Source organism: Marmota flaviventris, chromosome 13 (assembly GCF_047511675.1).
Source record: "Marmota flaviventris isolate mMarFla1 chromosome 13, mMarFla1.hap1, whole genome shotgun sequence".
Lineage (NCBI taxonomy): Eukaryota > Metazoa > Chordata > Mammalia > Rodentia > Sciuridae > Marmota > Marmota flaviventris.
The window spans coordinates 39,130,252-39,155,194 of record NC_092510.1 but is presented as its reverse complement, the minus strand read 5'-3'; the positions used below and the strand labels follow the sequence as shown (position 1 = coordinate 39,155,194).

The window sequence follows — 24,943 nt, the reverse complement described above, 5'->3', positions numbered from 1 at the left end:
ACAGGTTGCCGCTGTAAGTGCCTTTGCCCAGACTCTGCGAAGATACACATCACTCAATCACCTGGCCCAGGCAGCTCGTGCAGTACTTCAGAACACTTCTCAAATCAACCAGATGCTCAATGACCTCAACCGTGTCGACTTTGCCAATGTCCAGGTACTCCATTTTCTTACATGACATGTGTTTAAAAGAAAGATACCCAATTTGTTCTTCTAAATTAGGAACATCAATTTTTTTTAAAGCCTCAAGTATACACAAGGAGCAGCTATACATTCATAGTGTCCTGAAAGAGGGGAGTTTTGCCCTTATTTGATTTTATTGCACCTGTGTTTTGTGGGTGTAGTCTGCTAAGATAAATAGTCCTAGAAGGCAGCATAATGTATCAACAGGGTTTGCTGAATACTTAAAGGATAATGAAGGTCATGGTCACTGAAATTAGACAAGAAATTAACATCTTCCATTTATTATCTCTGGGATATTGGGAATGTTATTTAACTACTCGGGGCTTTGTTTTCCCACCTTAACATTTACGTTAGATTGTTTTTTACTTATTTAGTAATTTGCACCATGTCAAGCACAAGGATATTTGTTATTACAGTAATGCACCTTGAAAGAAACTAAAAACAATTCTATTTCAAACTTTACTAAAGATGCCTAGGAAGTATTCTTCACTTGAAAAGAATAACATACAATAAATAGGGCTTCTTTGATAGTTTAAATGAAAAATATTTTAACCTTATGATCAAACCTTAAAAACCGATAGTTTAGGAATATTATTATAGAGTTCTAACAGATATTTTATTTCTGATAAAAAATAATAAAGCTAATTGTTACCATATAAAGATACTACCATTGTTGACATTGATCAAATTATATTGTTATATTGTATGCATATACAAATATGTAACAAAAAATCTCATGAATATGTACAACTAAAATATACCAATAAAAAATAATACCGTTATTGATCTAAAGCATAAGCAACAAAGGAAAAAATTTCATAACTGAATATAATCAATTTAAATAGTTCAAAAAATACCACCAAGAAAGTATAATGACAACCCATATAATGTCAGATAAATTTTGCAAATCATATAGGATTTGTGTAGCATATACAAAATAAAGGATTGATAAAGGATTTGTGTAGAATATTGAAGAACTATTACAACCCAATAATAGAAATTCAACCTGATTAAAAAATGGCAAAAATTCAAGTAGACATTTCTTTAAAGAAAATATACAAATGTCCTCTAATCATAGGAAAAGATGCTTTACATCATTAGCCACCAGGGAAATGCAAGTCAAAAAACATAAGGATGTACCACTTCACACACACTAGAATGAATATAGGAAAAATCCTTAATCAGTTTTGGTAAGGATGTGGAAAAATTAGTGGGATCTCATACATTGCTGATAGAAATGCAAAAAGCTGCATCCACTTTGGAATTTTGGGCATTTCCTCAGAAAGATAAACAGAGTAATTGTGTGACTTAGCAATTCTACCACTTGTGATATACCAAGAGAAATGAAAACATATCCATATGAAAAATTATACAAATTGAGTATGCCTTATCCAAAATGCTTGGAACAAGAACTATTTCAGATTTGAGAGTTTTTCAGAATTTTGAAATATTTGAATAGACTTTACCACTTGAGTGTTCCTAATCCAATAATCTGAAATCTGAAATGCCCCAAAGTCTGAAACTTTCTAAGCATGGAATACTTAATACTTTTCAGATATTAGAACATTTCAGATTTTAGACTTTCAAATTAGAAATAGTCAGCCTGTACTTAGGTGTTCATAACATCATTATTCATATGAGCCATATAGTTCACACGTCCATCAACTGATGAAAACGATAAGCAAATGTTGTATGTCTACATAATGGAATATTATTGGGACATAAAAAGAAAAGAAGCCGTTTTCTACCACAACATAAACTAACCTGAAAAACAGAAGCTGAGTACAAAGGACTACCTGCTTGATTCCATTTCTATAAAAGTCTCTGAATAGGTATATTATAGAGACAGAAAGTAGATTGGTAATTGTTTAGGGCTGGGGGCTTAAGGAGATTGGGAGGCAACAGATACAAGGGAAGTGGGATTTCCTCTGGGTGAAATGAGAAGGTTTTAAAATTGATAGTGGAGTGGGATGCAAAACTATGAATATACTAAAAAAAGACTCATAACTGTATTATTTAAATGGGTAAATTGTATGTTATGTGAATTATTTCTCAACAAAGCTGTTGAAAATACTGTGTTTAACAAAAAAATATTAATGACTACATCTCTACATATGGCCTAGTTTTATCACCTAAAATATGTTAAGAGTACTGTTTGGGCTTGGTCCATTTTTAGGGTACAATAAATTAGTTATGTTCATTGTGACTTTCATGGATTGGGTTCAAATTTTTGGTGTATATAACTTTTTTTCAATCTGTCGATTGATCTCTATATGCAAATATACACATATCCATATACACATGCAAACACATAACCATTATAAGAACAAACCATCTTGGGTTTACAAATCTATTATTTACACATTTCAGTGGATTTACATTAAATGATTTACTGAGAATGAGTACCAGAAATTGCCTTAAAATCTGTATTCTGATGTTTATTTCAAATATGTTTAAAAGTACCTTAAGAAAAGTTAAAGTAGCAAGACAATTTCTAATTTCAGAAAGTAATTTAAGCTCCATAACAGAAAAATATTTCTAATAATAGTTTCTAATAATATCTGAAAATGTTGCTAAATGTTTTATTAGCATCTTTTTCACATATGTAATTGTACATGTCTACAGTCTTATGAAGTATTGATACAAAGGAGTTCTTTCCTGGTTATATATACCAATCTTGAGAACACCTTTGCATATAAATGCTCAATGATATGTCTGCTCTACTACTTATCATCCACCCAGCAACTTGGAGGCTACCCTAACCTTTTTCTTCCTCTGATGTAAATTATCAAGTTTATTTGAGTCCACTATGTCAGTCATCCATGCTGAAACCTATCTATTAAGCCCCTAATCTCCAAAACATTTTCTTTTCTTCAGAGGACTGTGAATATAATGGTGAGCTCTTCATTTCACCCTACATTTTACTTGTCTCAGCTCTCTTCATTTTAATGAGTGGTCTCTTGCTCCAGGAAGCATATTTTATCTTTAACTCTCCTGCTTTTTTCCTTTTCTGTTCTGAGCTTTTCCAGATTTCCCCAGGGTCCCTGCTTCCCATTCCATCATTATCACTATCCCCTATTCATTTGAGATATGTTCCTGTATATTCTAAGATTAACCTTAGTAAGATTGACAAATGTAAGGGTAATGCTCTTGGAATAAGGAGACTTTAATTTGAAATGTAGGAGTCAGTATTATAACATACTAAGAGCTTGAAAGTTTCTTTCAGGATTGGATACCCATAAATCTCTTTCTCTACTTCATTCTCCTCTAATTAAATCATCTTTCCTCATGCATTCAAGATAATTTTTCTATTGCAGTATAATTGGTTTTCTTTCTCCCTTAATTGATAGTATTACAGAGGTATAGTTCTCTGGTTTTTTGAGCATAAATTGTTAGTTTTTCATCTATATTATGTGTTAAATGAATTGGATGTTGTGAACTGATAACCTAACTATTGCATATACTTGCATTTCTATATTTAAAAAGCATTCTGATTTTGAAGTTCCTGACTACTTATCTTTTGGGATATAATTTTTATGTAAGTTAAGAATATCTTTAAGTGTTCATCCTTAGCTTTTTCAACTATAAAATGGAAATGTCTAAATTTCTTTCACAAAAAAATATTTACAGTGTCATCCATTGTTAGCATGTATTCAGTCTAGGGGGTAGTAAAATGAAGCATAGTATAAAAATAGTTTGAAAAGCCAGATGATTGTACTGTGGTTTTATTCTCTAAATTAGGTATTAGGTTATCATCGTCTCTTGGCAAAAACTAATTTCCACATATATAGTGAGTTTGAAATGATATTTTTCCATGGTACCAGTAAGTTCTTTACTCTCCTTTATCAATGCACAAGTCAAAAAAGAACCTCCCCTACAGGGTAAGCATTTCAGTTTGCAAGATGTAAATGTTCTAGAGATCTCTTGCACAACAAAGTACATATATTAATACTACTATGCTGTACACTGAGAAATGATTAAGATGGTAAATGTTATGTGTTTTTATCACAATGAAAAAATGCTTAGACATTCATGAAAAACCATACATAACCTTTCCCTATAACTTTTCTCGATGCATTTAATTATTTCATTGGTAATCTTATGGACTCTTAAATTGATATAAAATTTCTGGAAATCATTTTATACTGTATATTAATATATCAGCCTATTCTTATGTAGATTTGTCATACAGAAATAAGTGAAAAAGTAAGTAAAAATATAGTTACAAGATTGCTAATTCCAGCTTTACATTTAATAGTAAAATTTTGGAGCAAACAAATGTCTACGTATACAGGATTGGTTATATAAAAATTCATTCACTCAACAGTAAGTATAGCTGTATATTTGCCTACATGGAATGACAGTTACATATCATTAAATAGGATATCTTATAATCCTCTTTTATTTTAGTTATTTGCATATGCATATGCATAAATAATATAAAATATACATAAATATGTGTAAGTATTTAGAATAAGTATATTATAAATATAAAATATAAATACATGTGTACATAATATAGCATATGCACATATTATGAAATATTCATAGACACATATTTATATGCAATTAAAGCTTGAAATGTTTATACATCAACATATAGCTATCTTTTGTCTTTTTAGGTATTCTTAATATTTTGCACCTTTTTCCTTATTTATATTTTCAATTTTTCTATAATAGTATTATAGTGTATTCACAATATTTAAAAGTAATATTTAGGAGGTAACATTCAGAAGAACTGATGATTAATTAGAGAAAAGAAAGAATGATAGTACATGATATTATCAGTCAAGACATGGAAAACTCTGTAGTAGGTTTCCGTGGAAAAATAAAATGAATTGAATTTGGGGAAATCTGCATTTGAAATGTCTCTAGGTTGAAATGACCCTTGAATAAGTAAAGTCTATAAGATCAGATGAGATGCTAGAACTAAAAGAATGAGATTAGAGTTTTATTCTGTTGAAATTGTCAAATTGAATGAATTTGTTCTCCAAGAACATAGAATAAAAGCTATCGACACTGTTTTTAGAAAAATACATATTTAATGGAATATTACTCAGCATTAAAAGAGAATAAAATCATGGCATTTGCAAGTAAGTGGATGGAGTTGGAGAATATTATGCTAAGTGAAGTAAGCCAATCCCAAAAAACAAATTCTGAATGTTTTCTCTGATGTGAAGTGCTGATCCATAAAGGGGAGGCAGGAGGAGCATGGGAGAAATGGATGAAGTTTGGATAGGGCAAAGGGGAGGGGGAGGAAGGAGGGAACTTGGGGGTAGGAAAGATGGTGGAATGAGATGGACATCATTACTCTAAGTACATGTATGAAGAAATGAATGGTGTGACTCTACTTTGTGTATAACCAGAGACATGAAAAATTGTGTTCTGTATGTGTAATGTGAATTGAAATGCATTCTGCTGTCATATATTGTTAGATTAAATAAATTAATTAATTTTAAAATATTACATATTTGTAGTGTCTTATGTTTAGAATTAGGACCTTCAGACACCTGTTCAAGAAACTCATCTTGGAAAAGTTATCTGGGCATAATAAACCCACTTTCAAAATACTTGTTAAATTTGTTTTTCTAATTTTATGTTTAGAAAAACAAGCCCACAAAGATTTAAATTAATTGCTTGAGGTCAGTTTAGTTGATTCAGAACTGAGATATTAAAATCTTTTTTTTTTCAATCAGTTAAATAAATATTATTTTACCAAATAATTATATTTTAGCCTTGGGAGAATAGTTCTTTTTAAAAATTTTTAAATAAAACATAGCACTAGAAACATCATAGAACTTAAAGCAAGTACTGAAAAGTAATTGTAAAAGTTCTTATTTTCCTTACTATGGCCAAACATGAAACTTCCTGACCAGAATAAGAAGGAAAATTGCAATATCCAAATTATTTTGGCAGGTAGCATGTCAACATTTTCACAAAAGAGGAGTTGTTGTTTTCAGTTCTGTGGACTAATTTGCATTCATAGTTTTGCTTTGATAACCCTTGAGATTTCTGTTCCCAATCTCCAAATTCCCACAGCATATGCTTCTACCTAGTACCATTCAGTGTTCGCTTTTATTTTAATCATAAGGGACCACTTTTGGACAGTTGAATCTATGTATCCATCTGATTTATTTTAAATCCTCTTATATGAATCATTTTTAAAGTTTTATCTGATGGGGAATGAGAAATTTTGAAGGCAGTATTAAAAGCATAAGATGAAACAACTTGGATACTATAGGTTCATAATTCTACTTTTCTTAAGTAGTCATGTATTCTAATCTCTTACACACAACTAATGTGGAAATACCAAGTTGTACTTTTATTTTTTTTTTCAAATAAAACTTTTAAGTCACATAACTTTTTCCCATACCATAATGAGCAAGAGCAGTATTAATCCATTCATGCTGATAAAAGTTTTTTTTTTAATCTACAAGTTAATTTCCTTCACCTATTTAACTCTTTGAAGCTATTATTGTAATTTCCCACTTGTGTCTGCTCTGTGTACTGACAGTCAATGAAAAGATGCTGAGTTGAAATTTTCCTTTGCTCTCTGTGAACTGTCCCAGGAGCAGGCTTCCTGGGTGTGCCAGTGTGATGACAACATGGTTCAGAGACTAGAAACAGACTTCAAGATGACTCTTCAGCAGCAGAGCACACTGGAGCAGTGGGCTGCATGGCTTGACAATGTAATGATGCAAGCCCTGAAACCCTATGAAGGAAGACCCAGCTTTCCTAAAGCCGCCAGGCAGTTTCTACTGAAATGGTCTTTCTACAGGTATCATCTTAATTTTCCCTAAGTTTTCTTCATAGTGTATGTGTATGTGTGCGTGTGTGTGCGCGCTCACGCACGTGCACACACTTTTCAGACAAAAGAAATGAGTTTAGACTTTATGGGAACTTTCTGTTGTAACTATCTTCAGCCCAATCCATGTATTACAACATCATGATACTGAAGCAGATTTAAGGAAGTTACTTTGGTGTTCTAGGAAAGGAAATCCTAGGACTCAAAGCCCTAGAAGACCTCAGAAGGGATAATCTGAGATTCTATTTTGGGATAGGTTCAGCAATAGTCAGAAAAAATATACAGCCCTTAATGCAACATGTATTAATCTTGAGCATTAAAACTATTATTGTTTTGCTCTCATGTTCAGTGATCCTCAAACTGTGATCCCTATTCCAGTAGCATCAATATCACTTGGAAACATGTTAAAAATGCAAATCTTTAGTCTCTTCTCCAAGCCTAGCTAAATCAGAATCTTTGGAGGTAAGGCCTAACAAACCATGTTTTGAAACCTTCCAGATAATTCTGATGCATGCTCCAGACCAATCAATTAATCAATCAATTACAACTGTTTTCAAACCTGGCTACATATCAGAAATCAGAATTAATATTAAAAAAAAAAACAGAGGGGAACCAAAGAAGGGAGAGAGGATAGGAATAGGAAAGACAGTAGAATTAATCTGGTAAATGTTCTATGTATACATATGAAATTACTTAAATGAACCCCACCAGCATGCCCACCCCACAAAAATGGGGTTTTAAGTAGAGTAAGATATATCCTAGGCTTGTATAATTTTATCAGAATGGATTGTACTGTCATGTATAACTAAGAAGGAATTCCCTTAGAGTAAGATATATCCTAGGCTTGTATAATTTTATCAGAATGGATTGTACTGTCATGTATAACTAAGAAGAACCAATAAAATAAAATTTTAAAAAAATATAGGTGCCTCCTGAGACCTACTAAATCAAAGTCTTGGTGGTCAGGAAGTAGTGATTAGGAGTGGGGATAGTCAGGATTGGGCCTTTTTCTTTTTTCCCTCCAGAATGCTATCTTGGTTGTTCTGATGCACAGCCAGTAATCTGGTAGATAGTAACATAGCTTACTGATAGGATGAATCACTTTTTGACTAAAATAATGTAGATAGAAATTAATGTTTCTGTACAAATAGAAGTACCCCCAAAAGAGAAAGGATTTACTGATTATAGGATGTGTGATAGCAAATCAAATTGAGATGAGCAGCTGACAAAAGCTCTACCAAAGAGTTAAAAACATCATCTTTGACCTGTATTGGTTAACATTTATTCCATATATATGTGGGATGGAATTGACAGATGAAGTTATATTTTACAAGTTAGATAACTTATATTATTAATCCTGGCATTTGTTCTTGTGGTAAGAGTTCATATTTTTACTTCTTTAAATAAAGACAGCCCCCACTGACTTAAGCCTGAAAGCTATACCTACTTAGAGATATGGTTTATCTCTAGTTTAGATCTTGTGCAACTATGAACATATCAGAAAATAGTAACCATAGGACATACCCATGTTTATGACTGTGGGTATACTGTGGTCATTGTCTGAGCATCATTGGTGAGTCCAAAGCTAGAGATAAGGAAGGAAAGCATACAAATAAGTAATAACAATTTAGTAACTAACACCAGTTGTGAACCAGTAAATCCAGACTCTTTTTTAGAACTTGTACCTTGTTTTACCCACCTTTATGAAAATGGAACCCAGAGGTCTTTTAATTTTTGTTACTTGCTTTTTTACATTAAGTGACTTTTCTTTCTCAACTAACTTTATTCTTACTTCTTAAACTGAAGTAAAGGTACAGATTCACTGGATATCTAGTTTGCTTATCCTTAATTCCTAAAAAATATCTTCTAGTGTGTAGCCTAGGGTAAAATGCAGTGAAGGAAAGTCTGAAAGTGTTTTGCTATTGTTTGGTTTTTTGTTTCTGCAATGGAATATATAATGTATATAATTCCATAGTTCTGCTTCATCTCTTTAGCTCACATAGTTTGAGAGTATAATGTCAAGATGTTGCCAGAATCCGTGACCCACTGGTGTGCTTTAGTGAAGGCACTTCTAGGTTAACAAGAAATGTTAGTTTTTCCTCAGTATACAGGGAAGTCTTGGTAAGCATCGTCATTGTGTGCTCAAAGTAAATGCAGCAATAGTAGTGGTCATGGTAGAATTCAATATTCATATTTGGGAACACTTCTTGAGAATATTTCAGGTATTTTCCCCATTTGCTCAAGGGTCAATATTTTATTCAGGTCTTTTCCCCAGAAAATAGTATAAATGGTATATATGTTCCATGAATGATTGATGCAACAACAGCAACACTGATTGGCTCTTCCAAAATGTAAATGATCAAAGCAGAGACCATCCTCTGCATTAGAAAAAGCAAGGAGGTAGTTTTTTTTTTGTTTTTGTTTTTCCATCCTTCTTCTTCCTCCTCCTCCTCCCCCAATTCTCTTCCTCCTCCTCCTCCCCCAATTCTCTTCCTCCTCCTCCTAGCTTTCTATGCTGTTGCTGTCAGGCTTGCTGTTACTCATTCCTATGGGTTTCTCCCCCTATATTTAGCTGATATTATTTTAGAAACACACCCCTGGAGCCTTGGTTTCCACAGAGATCTGTTGCAGGTATCTTGAAAGGAGGAAAAAAATATTTCTTGTTCTCTGTAGATATGCAAACCCCATAGATCATTACTTGCTAGCCTTGTGTCCTCCCTGAGTTGGGTATAATTGGCTTGTTATTATTAGACACTATTATGGTTATTATTTTCATTTCAAAAGGACTTGAAGGCATATAGTTCAGGGCCACAGAGGAAAGGCACATTCAGACAGATGCATACCTCCTGCTGGTAGGCAAAGTCAATAGCTTAAAAACTTAAGACTCTTTAATAACTGAACTGTGGTTTACTGAGGCATAAGAACATATTGAGTAATGAAAACTGCATTCACAAACTATCAGGGAAGCAGGATGAGAGTATTTATAAAAATGTTTTTGGCATTGTAAATGCCAAGAATTTGTACATTTGTAAATGCCATTGTAAATTTGGCAGTCACATTCATAGACCCTTTATGTTCTGAAATCAGATACTTAACCTCCTAATTTCTAAAATTCTGTATATATATTTACATGCACAAAAATATAGCAGTGAATCATGCTAGCAGCAGTTGATCTATTGCTGCAAATACACTCTGCTCCAAATGCAATCTCTCCTTGCCTTACCTGGCTTTGAAAGGCTAATGTTGACTTTCTGGAAGATAGGAAAAGAGCCACTGCCTTTCTTCGGCAGAAATGGAGACGTTATATGGGCCATTACTCAGCTTGTGTGTCTTTTGGGTGATAGAAGAAAGCATTCCTCAGGGTTACTTTGAAGGTCATCCAAATATTCCATTTTTTAAAAGAACAAAAATACTATAGCATTGGCCTGGCATGTGCAAGGCCCTGAGTCCAAACCTAGCACTGCAGAAAAAAAAGAAGTGCACCTTTCATGCTGTGTCTTGGAAAAGGACACAGGGAACCTAGTTTGCTTTACAAATGGACAATATAAAAATCTTCCAAAAATACTTTTTTGATTTTACTTTATAATTCAGAGTTCACATTGAGTCAGGGTTATGATAGTCTCACCTTTTTCCTTAGAAAGGATGTGATGCATCCTCAAATATGCAGAAAGGGGATTGTATCATATAGTAGGGTATATGTTTCAATTTCTATACCATTGACTTATAAGGATAAATACACAAAGGTATTTCTCAATTATTATAAAATAATTAATGTTTACAACTCTGTTTTTTTAAAGTTGAATTCATGGTAACTTAGCAACATGACACTTAATGGAGTTAATTTTGCAACACACCTGAATTGGATAATACCTTTCCAATTAAACTATTAATTCTTGTCATTTAATATTTGGCACTAGGGCAGAAGCCCAACACAGCGAGAATGAAGTACACCTAGCACTGATGATGCAATCCAACTGATTCTTTTTTAGACATATAACAATAATTTCATGACATGCCCTTTAGTGATTTTTTTTTTAAATACTGGGGGGCTGGGGTTGTGGCTCAGCGGTAGAGTGCTCGCCTAGCACATGTGAGGCCCTAGGCTCAATCCTCTGTACCACATAAAAATAAACAAAATAAAGGTATTATATACAACTAAAAAATAAATACTAAAAAAAACCTGGGTATTATAATTGAAAATCAGCAAAGTTTTAAAATTTTTCCAACAGAATTGAGTATTAGATGTACATTTTTTGTTGAAATAAAGTGACGGTTTAACAGATCAAAAATTTCCAAAATACTTAGAACAAAATCCAAAGGCCTTGTCACAAGATCCACACTGTCCAGCTACTGGTAACCTCCAGACCCAATTATGTGTTATTTTCTTTGCTTGCTGTTCTCCAATCATATGTGCCTTCTGGCCTTTCTTTAAACACAACAAACATAGTTCTACCTCGAGGTCAGGGAAACTTTCTGCCAAGGAAACTCTTCACCTATGTGTTCCTGTGGTTCGTTCCGACACTTCAGACCAATTTCCACTCAGATACTCATCTCCTCAGAAAAAATTTTTATCTACTTGTATTTTTATTGAATTTTACTCCTACTATAAAGTAAATTGTTGAAACTAAAATTATTTTTCTCATTTGTTTTAAAATAAGACTCTGACATAGAGTGGGAACATAATATTTAGTGCATGAATAAATGTAAATTCTCTTGGAAAAAATTAATTGACTTTACAAGTCTGTAATGATATTGGAGAATTATTGTTAACATTCTTCTTAAATCATTTACCTGATTTCAGGATTATTATATTTTAAGAGTAATATAAAGGCCTAAAATTTGAATTTAGAAATATTTAAACAAAGAATTCATTTTATGTTTGTGACATTTATCCCTCCCAAATTTCTGGACTTCAATTGAGTCATAATTATTTTTGTATAATATAATGAAAGTTATATTTTAAAACAAACATTTTTAAGGTTATTTATTTTAAGTTGTTATATATGACAGCAGAATGCATTTCAATTCATATTATACATATACAACATGATTTTTCATGTTGTACACATAGTAGAGTTACATCATTCGTGTCTCATACATGTATTTAGAGTAATGATGTCCATCTCATTCCACCATATTTCCTACTCTCAAGCTCCCTCCCCTCCCCTTCCTCCCTTTTGCCCTATCTAAAGGTCCTCCATCCCCCCATGCTGACCCCGCATCCCCACTATGAGTCAGCATCCTCATATTAGAGAAAACATTCAGCATTTGGTTTTGGGGGGATAGTCCTTTTTTGGCTTATTTCACTTAGCATAATATTCTCCATTTCCATCCATTTACCTGCAAATGCCATGATTTTGTTCTCTTTTAATGCTGCGTAATATTCCATTGTGTATATATACCACATTTTCCCTATCCATTCATCGACTAAAGGGCATCTGGGTTGGTTCTACAATTTAGCTATTGTGAATTGTGCTGCTATAAACATTGATGTTGCTGTGCCCCTGTAGTAAGCTGTAAAACAAATATTTTTATTATGAAATTAATATGTTTCATATTAGATAATCTGGAAAATTTTAAAAAACTATATATACAAAGATTAAATTAAATTACCCATAATTTTACTATGCCCACCCCCTAATAAAAAACACTGGTAAAATATTTTCTTTGCTATTAAATAAAATTGAGATCCAGTTGCTTACCAAAGATTATTACCTGTATTTTTCCTTGAATATCTGTCATTTAACATTATGCATTGAGAATTTCTTGTCATTACCTCCAGAAACATACTATACTTCTATAGGAGATATTTTCCAAGACCTTTAGCATATGGCTAAAACCAAGGGCAAAACCAAACCCTACACACACACACATATATACACACACACTTTGCTTTTTCCTACACATTTATACTTACATAAGATAAAGTTTGACTTGCAATTAGACACAATTAGAGTTTAATGACACTAATAAAAATAGAATCACTATTCTGTAAGGAAAGTTTTGCGAGTATAGTGGGTGTGGATTCTCTCCCTCATAATCTTATTATATTTACCCTTCTTATGATGAAGTGAGATGATACAATGCCTATATGAGGAGATAAAATGAGGAATAACAGGACTATTGTGACATACCATGGTGTTAGGCTACTTTATTATAAGGGTTACATGAGCACAAACATTGTGATGCTGCAACAGTTTGATCTAATGAATGATACAGCTATGAGTGAGTAACAGGTGGGTTACATATGTGGTGTGGATACATTAAACACTCACATCTTGGGTAGGACAGCATGAGATTTCATTGTATTACTCAGAATGTCACACAATTTAAACTTATGATTAATTTATTTCCTAAATAATGCCTTTTCGCATTTTTAAGATTGAGGTTGACTATGGGTAGCCATAGAAAAGTAAAACTATAGGCAAGGAGGGGCCACTGTAATTTTTAATGGCCACATAATATATGTGTCATACATGATTTAAACATTCCCTTATTTTCTTCTTCTTGAACATTTTGATGGTTTTTAGTGTTTTGATAGAATTTTTAAAAATTACTGATTATCTTTGTATACAGTTATACATATATCTTAAGATAAATGTTTTAAAATAACTAATGCTATTCAATGAAGTGTGTAATTTTACTATTAATAAAGTATTAAGATAATTAGATATTCTCATTTACTTAGGGTTAGGATTTTGTAAATGATATAAAGGTGTTTTGTGTAAGTCAGCTTTTACATGTTGATTCTTTAACCTAATATCATATAATAGATGTTCCCATGTTAGCAACTATGTCTTCCTTATTTTTTTAACTATTGTATATAATTCTGGATCTAATGAGCCATAATTTGTTTAATCAGCATCCTACTAGTGGATATTTAATTTTTCTCACTAATACAATTATTGCTTTAACTAAAACTAACCTTACTCATTTGCATAAATATCTAGAATTAGATACTAATTTCACTAAATGAAAGGATTTAACATCTTAAATTTTGACAAATTCCTCTCTACAAAAGATTTGTGGATTTATACTTGTGGAGATAGTAGAGTTCTTTTCTCAAACTCTCTGTAACACTGGGTCTTGTAATCTCCTTCAGTATGATAGGTAATGGGTGGTGTCTTGCTTTAATTTTCATTTTCTATAATTTCAAATAAAATTAGTCTTATTTTTGTATGTTTGTTAGCGATTTGTCTTCTCTGGGCTGTATTTTAAATATTTACTTTTCTTCAGCAAGATGGATGCAGTTAAGTGTGAGTGTTTTGGTCTTGCATCATTTTCAAAATTATTGTCTTTAAGTTGGTGTTAAGGGACAAAATGTAATGTAACATTTCATTGTTACTCTTGTGTTATTTTTTCCTGTGTTTTTTATGTAGAGGATTCTTTGCTTTAATTTTTTTTCCAAAGGGAAAGATCTTTCATTTTAAATAGTCATTATGTTCATGTAAATTATTTTTACATATTTGTGATATATTACTGAATTTTAGGAAAGACAAGAATAGAATTATTTCTTTGGTACATAAATGAAGATATTCTTTTTAAAGTTATCTACCCTTAAAGTAGAGTTCTAAACTTAAGGAATCTGTTTAAGTATTTGACTGCAAGGAATCATGTATTGGAACTACTATTTATGATAATGAATATATTATTAACTCTAATCTATGTAACAATGTAGTAACCATGTACAGTATTCCTACCTTATTCATGAGGGATGCATTCCAGTATCCCCACTGGCTGCTTGAAAGCACATATAGTACTGAGCCATAAAATGTAATGCCTTGTCTACTTACCAGGTTTTGTCTCTAACCTTTGCAGTTTGAGACATGACAACAAATCTAGCACAAATTTCTTCTTTCTTTTCAATTTCACAGATGATTTCTTCTTACTATAGATCTTAGCAGTCTCAGTATACAATTTTTGCTTCCTTAAGTCAAAAACCTTCATCTTTTCACTTAAATAAATCACTTTACCGTTGTTCTTTCATATATCTAAATGACCAGCTCATTGGGACTATTTTTAAGAAAGATAAGTGTTACTTGCATGCAAGTTTTGTAATACTGTCATAGATCTGATAACCAAGACAGGTACTAAGTAACTAACAGGCAGATGCATACACAGTGTGGATACACTGAACAGGATGAGTCACATCCTGGGCAACAAGGAGCACAGGATGTCAGGAGATTTCATCACACAACTCAGAAGCTTCCACAATTTCTGGAATTTTCATTTAATATTTTCAGACTATAGTTGATCACATGTAATGAAGCTAAGGAGATCAAAACTACAGATAAAAGATAACTATTTAACTTTTGAGCCTTAAAAAAAGTTTACATAATCACAACCAAGATCACATAGTAGCAACCTGAATCTAACTCTAAATGAGTGGTTTCTATTTTATTTTGTACATAGATCCACAGAAATGAGAGGTCCCCTGTCATCGGCATATAGCAATCCCCCTTCTTACTGCCATAAACAAATGAGAATAAGCTCAGCTCCTCCTATTCTATATATTATAACTACAATCACTTAAACATTTGAGTCATGTTCTATTCATTCATAAGTTGATTCCACATTCTTTAGGTCATTTTATCTTGAAATAACCATATGAGTTAGACAAGACTAAAAGCATTTCTTTCATTTTTCTCCCAAGAGGAAAAGACAGTGTCAGGGAAATTATTTACTGGAGGTCAGCAGTCAATGAAAAACAAGAATCAGAATCCAGGGCTTCTGAGTTTTAGATGTACAATAATGATCTGTCATTTGTCAAATTAAATCTATAGAATTTGAGGTATTAATAGCCTCTGTTTTAAAGAGGTTAAAAATGAAGCAGAAAACTGAACTATAGTCTTACGATTTTCACTTTTACTGCATTTTATAATTCTTCATTGGAAAACAAGGCCTGAAATATCAGGCTTACATTTGTGAGATTCTGTCTCTTCCTACTGAGGCTAAGGTGGCTCTTTTAGTATTTATAGGTCAAAAATCTTAAAGACCACTGAATTAAAGTGATGAAAACTATACCTGCATAAATATATATACATCATTCTGGGTCTAAGTTACAAATATTAAAGAAGTTTAAAGTACATGAACAATCATAATGATTAGTACATCATTCAGGAGGCCAGCATTTTGTTTTGGGCTCATTTCTATTTTGAATAGCTTATTAGTAGTATTTTATTAATACTGTTCATACTTGGGTATTAATATAAATTAAATGTTCACATTTTTCAAAGTTAAGTATTTTGTAACTCCCAATTCTACTAGAAAAACACCTTAAATGAAAATCAGTAAGAAACTGGAATCATTAAATGATTTTGCCTTCTTAACAACACTTGCTGGAATCCCTATACATACTTAGCTACATTTTGTATGGTTACACCTGGGAACTTTGCTTAGTGTTTTTGTACCCTTTGTCTGGCACAAATACGTATTTTTCTAAAATTATATCCTGAAGATCATTATCATTTAGATTGATTACTACATAATCAATAGGTTTTTTACTTTGAGTTGCTTTTTCTTATGTTGATGATGAGTTAACAGCTTTTCAAAAAAGTTTTTATTCAATTCTGATCCATTCTTGAGTTTAATGGAACAGGTAGACAGACCTATAATGGTAAAATGGTTTTCCCCACTGAAAATCTGTCTACTCTAATAAGGATCAGACCTTTGGGAGAGTTACCTGTTTGCCATTCTATTTTAAGTAAGTTGAGCCAAATGCTTTCAATAATGAATTTATTTCCTGGCAAGTTTCTTGCTGTACCAACTACATAGGCTCCCAACTTAACTTCTGTTAAGAGGAAAAAATAAGTTGAACTCTAACCCTCATCACTAACATTGGCTGCATATATGTCTTTTCTCTTGGCACAGCTCAATGGTTATTCGGGATTTAACCTTGCGCAGTGCTGCTAGCTTTGGCTCCTTCCACCTGATCCGTCTACTCTACGATGAGTACATGTTCTACTTAGTAGAGCATCGTGTTGCTCAGGCAACAGGAGAGACACCCATAGCAGTCATGGGCGAGGTAAGGAGGATAAAAGAACTATGACCCACTGGGTTGTTTTTTGGTTTTTTTTTTAACAATCTGAGTTACATTTAAATCTAAGTGTGATAATTATTGATTAAAGCAATGTTTCATAACCAAGTGAGTCTCAGACCCTAGAGGGGCTATGTAATTATTGCAAGGTATCCTTAAATATCCCTGTTCATGTTTGTTTTTAATCCAAGGATTCAAAAATTGTAGATTATATCATGTTAAAGGTCATAGAATGTTTTGCTACTTTATGTAAGAGTCAATGCAAAAGCTTGAGACCCACTGGACTTAAAAAAAAATCTACTGAGTGGAAATAAGAAAGATTAATGCTTCTGATAAAGCTAGGGCTGGGAATATAAAGGAAAGATTAAATATTTTATAGACTCTTTATTTTACCTATTCTTCAAGAAGAAAATGAATAATTCTATTTTGGAAGGATGATGGTGGTGATGATGATTATGGTGACACTTATAATAGCTAGCATTTTTTAGACACTATGTACCAGGCATAGTTCTAAGTTCTTCACACATAATAAAACATTAATAATTACAACAATTTTTTGAGATGGGTTCTTCTTTATCCTCTTCTACAGATCAGCTTCTGAGGTTTATGCAGAAACCTCAAATAGAGAGATTAAATGGTAACATAGCTAAAATATGGTAGAGACTTTTTTTTCAAACACATAATCTAATTTTCAAGTCCATGCTTCTAACCACTAACATTGTGTGTTGGGGGGAATCTTTTAAATAATTGCTAAATAGTAACTGAAATGTCTTATCTTTGACAAATATCAAAAAGCAAAGTTCTGAAGCTAATATAACTAATGAGGGATATGTGCAAATGCTCAAATGATTCAGTGCTGGCTCATTTTATCACATTGAAAAAGGTTCTTTATATTGTGATGAATTATACCAGGCCAGACAGAAATTACCCAAAGCAGTAATGAAATCATTTTCATTTTTAAGCTATTTATATGTGCTTATTTAAGTAAGAAATATTGAAGGTAAATATTATTAGATGTTTTTCTTAATTTAATAAAATAAAAGCATAAATAAAATTATCAAAGTACTTCAAGAACGTCATAAGTATTCTAGTATGAATAAAATACATGCCAAACATGGTCATAATGTCAGTTAAAATACTCATCATTTCCTTTTCTCTATAATTCCTCATAGTGTACTAATGTATATGTCTTTATATAATGTTCTCCAGTGGTGATTATGCTTACATGATGCCAATTGGATATGTGTGAATTTAAGCAAGAATCACTACAGCTTTAAATATTAGACAGAACTTCATGTCACCAAAAAGTGTGAACTTTTCTTAGATTTCACTCTCCCTTCTTGCTTCTTTCTTTAGTTTTTGTGTAGATGTCTTGTTGCCAAATGCCCTGTAGGCATGTAGATTAAGTACTATCAGATTTCTTGACTCAAGGTTCAAGATTTCTGAAGTGGACCCACATTTCAGTATATTCAATACATTGGCCATCCACTTCATATGCTCCAGGGCTTCTTTAACAGAATGAGCAGGATATGACAACAGGAATTCTCTTCAGCGCCATGTATCCACATAATCCTAATTCGTGGTCTCTGCTTTCCTTGCATCTCTAGGTAAAAAAGCAGTGACAGCTTTGCAAACTCCTTATATGCTTGTACAGGAAGTACTGCACCATAATTAAAAGGGACTGCATGACCAATCTAATAACTAATCATTTTAATAGGCATCTTATTTTGCAACATGTAAACAATATAAATGAATATGACCTTGTCACATGAGGCAAAAATATATGAATAAATCTAAATGAAAAAAATAAGACATACAGTACCTTTGTAATATCAAAGATTTAGATACATCTCCTGAATTATTTGTTTACTGTGCCCATACCCAGTTTGTAGAAACGTATTTGATCTGTCTGTGTTCGTCCATTATTCAGCCCAGCAGTCAAATTAAGGCTAATTTTCTAGGTTTGTTCTTCCCATATAACACTGATACTTCATAGACCTGTTGGCTATGGTCATATTATTATATCAAAAATTTCTTGTTTGGGGGGATAAAGGAGAAGGAACTTCAAGAAAGAAGAACCTGTTTTCTCATGTTCCCTTTACATGTTATACCAAGTCTATCCTACATTTTCCCCTTAGGATGACTTTTTTTTTCAAACATCAAATCCAGAAGTGCTTGTATACCCTGTGAGAACAATAGGTCAGGCCCAAATCTTTTGAAATCCATACAATTTACCATTACCCTGAATTGCAGCAAAAGATTTTTAATAATTAGTAATCACAACCAGCATAACAATAGTAATAATTGTCACTGTGGAGCTTATTATACACATGCACTTAGTTAGATTAAACTTTTTCTAATGTTCTTTCTCGGTAAATGGCACATGATTTACACAATGACATGCTAGATTCCTAAACAGCATCTTTTGCATGTCCTTCTATCTGGACCTTTGTCTACAACCAATTACTAGGTCTTCTCATTCTCAAATCTTTTGCAGTGCAATCATTATCATCTGTCAAAAATGCAAAACTGATCATGTTATCCCCCACTTAAAACTCCTTAGTGAGTTTTCCTTTTGTTAATGAAGAAAATTCTTCCCTTGATACACTAGGTCTTGCGTGATCTGGCTCTGCCTCTCTGATTAGCCTCAACCTCCTACTTCCTACTCCTTCTCTTGCAATCACAGTAGCATCTTCCCTGTTCTCATTCACCAAGCTCATTTTGTCATGGACCACTATGTGAATGGTTCCTCCTACCTAGAACCCTTTCTTCACCTCCATGGCCAATATAACTCCTACTCTGTGTCTAAATAACAGTTTCTCAGAGAGGCCTAATTCCCCCAAATTATATTAGATGGTCCTATATTAAAGAAAGGGACAATTATTCTAGCTTGGGAGGACCAGGGAAGGTCTTCCTTGGGAAGACTTTCCCAAGGAAATGATGTTTGAAGTGATAAAGGCCAAAAAGAAATAACTAGTGAAGCTAGAGAGAATCTGGAAGCAAGAGGTTAAGACCACAAAGGCACAGGGAAGTACACATAAGTCATATGTGAAATGGGAGGGAACACAGCTATACTGGGAAATTATCATGGAAAATCATTGAATTTGACATTGTCAAATTCAAAACTGAAGAGGAAGAATTGGATTAGGATATCTCCCATGTAATCATAGTGTACCAAGCACCATTCCAAATATATACATTAATTTAATAACTTAAAACCCTGTTGAGCCAGGCTCAGTGGCACTTGCCTATAATCCCAGCTGCTCAGGGAGCTAAGACAGGAGAATCAAGAGTTCAAAGCTAGCCTTAGCAACCGCGAGGTGCTACGCAACTCAGTTTTTTCAAACACATAATCTAATTTTTAAGCCCATGCTTCTAACCACTAACATTGTGTGTTGGGGGGAATCTTTTAAATAATTGCTAAATAGTAACTGAAATGTCTTATCTCTAAATAAAATACAAAATAGGGCTGGGGATGTGGCTCAGTGGTAAAGTGCCCCTGAGTTCAAACCCTGGTATTAATACCGCCGCCCCCCCCCCAAAAAAAAAAAAACCCTGTTGAATAGATACTGTTATACTTATTTTACTATAATGAAATGAGACACAGAGCCATTTTATAACTGACCCAAAATCACATAAGGGGTTGAGACCACGAAGGCACAGGGAAGCACACATAAGTCATATCTGAGACCACAAAGAACACAGAACCTGTAAAATCAGGTCCTGAAACCAAGCAGTCTGGCACCAGAGTGTATGCTGTTAATTTACCATGTTTATTACTTGCTCCAGGCTGGGATAGAATTGGAACAAAAACAGTTCAGAAGTCAAAAGGGTAAACCTATAAAATAGTCACAGACTTAGCTGGGCTTTTGTTTTGTCTTTATTGATGCTCTGAGAAGTGTCAGAGAGCTACATATGCTCACAGAAAGAAAAAAAAAAAGGTTTTCCTTTTAAAGTAATTTAAGAACAATTAAAGTATCTTTTCTTTTAATATGAACTTAATAAATGAATTTTAAATCTAACATTATGCTATTTGAGCAAGAACAAGAGAGCAACCATGTTAAACAAAATATGGAAGCATAAAAATATTATTTTTACATTCACTGTAACACTATCACTTCATTTCAACAAGTGACCCCCAAACTTGCAACAGGATCACATCCCATAAGTTTTTGTATGTCGATCTACTACTTTATTAATTCTTCCTAATAAGTTGTTTATGGCATATGCAATTCCAGAACTCAACTCTCCCTCCTTTCCTTCCTTCTTTGCCTAGATGATAGGAAACAATTTATTTACTGCTAGAATTATGAGTTGTTCAAATTTTTATTTAAACATTTTAAGTATATCAGTAGGTTTTCTGGCAATGGTATAATTTTAAGAGTAGAAATAAAATAAACAAGTGATATCTGTTTACATACCTGTTAAATGAAAAAAAAACATTTGAAATCATAGGCATTCTGTGTATAACTACAATAAGAAAAGTTGAACAAAAAAAATCCTCTCATTTGAAATTTATGGATGTTTAGAATCTTTCTATTTGGAAGTTTATGGCATATATGCTCAATTTCTTTAAAATACACATAGGTCACTAATATAGTCACTGAATCTATAAACTTTTGATTGCTTCATAAGATAGTTTTCTGTGGTAAACATTTTAATTAATATTTAATAGATTTAAGTTCCTTTTATCATAATTATATTTATTAAATATTATATCTAAACCACCTCTATAACCAATCTTTTTTTTTTTTTTTTTTTGGTACGAGGTATTGAACTGAGGGGTGCTTGACCACTGAGCCACATCCCTTGCCTTTTTTTAAATTTTATTTAAGAGACGGGTTCTCACCGAGTTGCTTAGGGGCTTGCTAAATTGCTGAGGCTGGCTTTGAACATGCAGTCCTCCTGTCTCAGCCTCCTGAGCTTCTGGGATTATAGGCGTGCACCACCGCATCTTGCTCTATGCCAATCTTTTGAAATAGGAAGAAAAACAAAAAGGTGCTTCAATTATTCAACTGTAAATATCAACATTGAAAGAATATTTCAGTAAAATTTTTAGGGAAAAAATTAAGAACCCGTATAGATTTACCATCTAAAGATAAATGGATTCATCCAAATTAATGTACTCAAAGTAAAAGGGGATAAAGTCTTCAAAACCTAAAATTGGCAAAGAGCAATAATAATTTACAGAACTTTGGGATTAAAGTTCAGTGAATGAGTAGTTTTGGTAGAAGTACAACCACAGTAAATAAGCATGAATGCATAAAATAAAATAAAACCCAAGAAAAACAAATTTTAATGAGCATTATTCTAGTGCAACTAGGTTATACACTGAAAATGTGCTTATGGAACAATAGACTTGTTATAAAGAGTATTTTAAAAGGAATGAACCCTATTATAAGTTGAGATGTTTTGTAGAAAAAAAAGTCTTGAACAGTAGCAGCTTAAAAAATGTGTAGAGGGATATAGCTCAGTTGGTAGAGTGCTTGCCTTGCACACACAAGGCCCTGAGTTCGATCCCCAGCACCGAAAGAAAGAGAGAAAGAAAGAAAGAAAATGTGTTGAAAAGGTGTTATATTATTGTTGTTTATGATAAAGCTTAATATTATTTTTTTTAATTGAGGTCAGACATGTGGCAGTCACTATGCTGTTTTACATCTTTACTTAATATTTATGAAAACCTTGCAAAAGATGAGTTAGTATCCTTTTAACCTGTGATGAAAACAGAGGTTGAAAATTGCCCCAAATCAAAATTAACAAGTCATGCAGACACAGAGGCACATGCCTGTAATTCCAGTGATTTGGGAGGCTGAGGCAGAAAGATCACAAGTTCAAGACCAGCCTCAAAAACTTAGCAAGACTGTCAGCAACTTAGTAAAACCTTGTCTCAAAATAAAATAAAATAAAATAAAAAGGGCTGGGGATGTAAGTCAATGGGAAAAGCAACCTTGAGTTCTATCCCCACTACCACCAAAAAAAAAAAAAAAAACTTTAGAAAGTAGGACTGTCTCATATTTCATGTCTCCAAATAGTCAGATGGGCTTAATTCACATTTAAAATTTTTACCATATAAATTTCCTTCAGAATAGGGACTATTTGTTTCATTAAGTTATTTTTATCTGTACTGTACTCCCCAAACACACATACATGTTCATAGACTCATTTTCTTCCACAATGATAAGCCAGGTGCTTAGCAAATAAGCTTTTATTATTTTGTTCCAGGGCTTCTTAACTTTGTCTCTTGATAGTTCTGCCACTCTTCCTCTCTTACTTTTTGTTAGTAGATGTTTAGAATATGCAAACTAAAGGGAATATCAGTTTAAGCAAATTGCAATTGGAAAGCCAAATCTGCCAGAAAACAACAACAAATTACACCCTTCAACTCCTTCATACCCACCCACAGACCAGACCTAAACTGAAATTATTTTTTTTAGAATTTATAGTTTGGTTTTAGCTGTAAATCTGTTCCTACACATTAGCATAATTTCTGACAACTTGAAAATCAATTATAAAGTGACCCCCTTCTGGAGAAATGGAACGGCTCCTTCTTGTATATTTTCATCCTCTGATTCCCTGAGAATTGATCTGCAGAAACTTTGTCCCATTCCTCCCTTTTCTTCTGATTTGTCATCCTGTTCATTTCTCTCCTTGCATTTGAAGAAAGAATCTATTGACTCAGCAGCCCAGGGCTACAACCTGTGGGATTCCTACTCATTAGCTCCCTGTCCTTGCTTTCCTTCCCTGCTGGCTCTGAGATGCTCTTCTGTAGTCCTCTTCAGGGAATGAAGAGAATTTTGATCTGGCTTAAACACAATCCCACAATAAGTACTAAAACAAAATAAATATTCATTCAAGGATGGAAGTATAAAAGAATAGTGTTAAGAACAGACTACCAGTTTACAGGATTCTCATTGAGTTTCATTATTGATACACTGGATTTCTTTACCAGAAAAATAAAGCTCCTAGACCAAGAATTGCAGCTTTTAGGTTTTTATACATGCTTACAACTTGACAGCTGGAAGTGGGAAAAGGAGCAAAAATAGAAGTTCAAGATTTCTTAAAACATTACAATGACTAAAATGGTCACTGTAGACATCAGGAGAAAACTCTCAGAATAGTTCCCTTCAGCAAAGTCTACCACTAGGTTGTCTAGAAAAGAGTCTGGTTGCTCCTTGGGCAGCCCAAACCAAAGAACAAGATAGGTGTCAAAGATTCTCTGGCATAAATTAAGCATGACAGCTCCATCTGCTGGCCTCTGCCACACGTTGTTACCCATGCCTAGTCTAAGTGGTTCTGGTGGAGACATTGACTTTTTGGTAAGTTTTATTCTCAGTCACAGGTGAAGATGGTTATTGCTGATATTGCTAATAAATAAATAGCCCTTGTTTGATATTGGAAAGATCTTAAATTTAAAGGAATTATTTTCTGATTTTCTTTATACCATCATTGTAGTGAAATATACTGTTTTAAAATATAAAAATGAGATTCTCTAAAAGAATATGGGCCTTGTGTGATGATAATACTAACACTTCAAATTTAATTCAACACTTCAAATATTTGTTATAAAGGTTTCCTTAATACAAAGAGAACATGTTTCTAACCCCCCACCCCACTACATTGTTTCTCGGTTAATGATTTTTAAACGGAGAGGTAATATAATCAAAATTCAATCCTACTTTTCTAATGCCATTTCCTATTAGATAATGCAGATAACCTCAAGGGAAGCCAGTCTTGAGTTAGGAACAGGGCTCTTTCTGTTCTGTTCATAGTTTTATTTGAATAAAGAATATGCTAAAATGCCCAGCCCTAACATTTATAGGGCTTAAAGTACTATATGTCTAAATATTTTAAAAATTGTAAGCTAAACTTAAATAAAATCTTCTCTGTCCACCCACCTTGACAGATATATCTTCTTAAATGGA

General features: G+C 33.0%; 1 protein-coding gene across 2 annotated transcripts in view; it reads left to right on the top strand.

The window, feature by feature from the left end:
* Nucleotides 1-24,943, top strand: part of Rfx3 (regulatory factor X3) — a 301,278-nt gene that overhangs the window by 254,883 nt on the left and 21,452 nt on the right. For both annotated transcript variants that reach the window (XM_071600604.1, XM_071600605.1), the window contains 3 exons: nucleotides 5-154; nucleotides 6,750-6,958; nucleotides 16,856-17,009. In XM_071600604.1, the coding sequence (XP_071456705.1) occupies nucleotides 5-154; nucleotides 6,750-6,958; nucleotides 16,856-17,009 (513 nt within the window). The remainder of the gene's footprint in view (nucleotides 1-4; nucleotides 155-6,749; nucleotides 6,959-16,855; nucleotides 17,010-24,943) is intronic.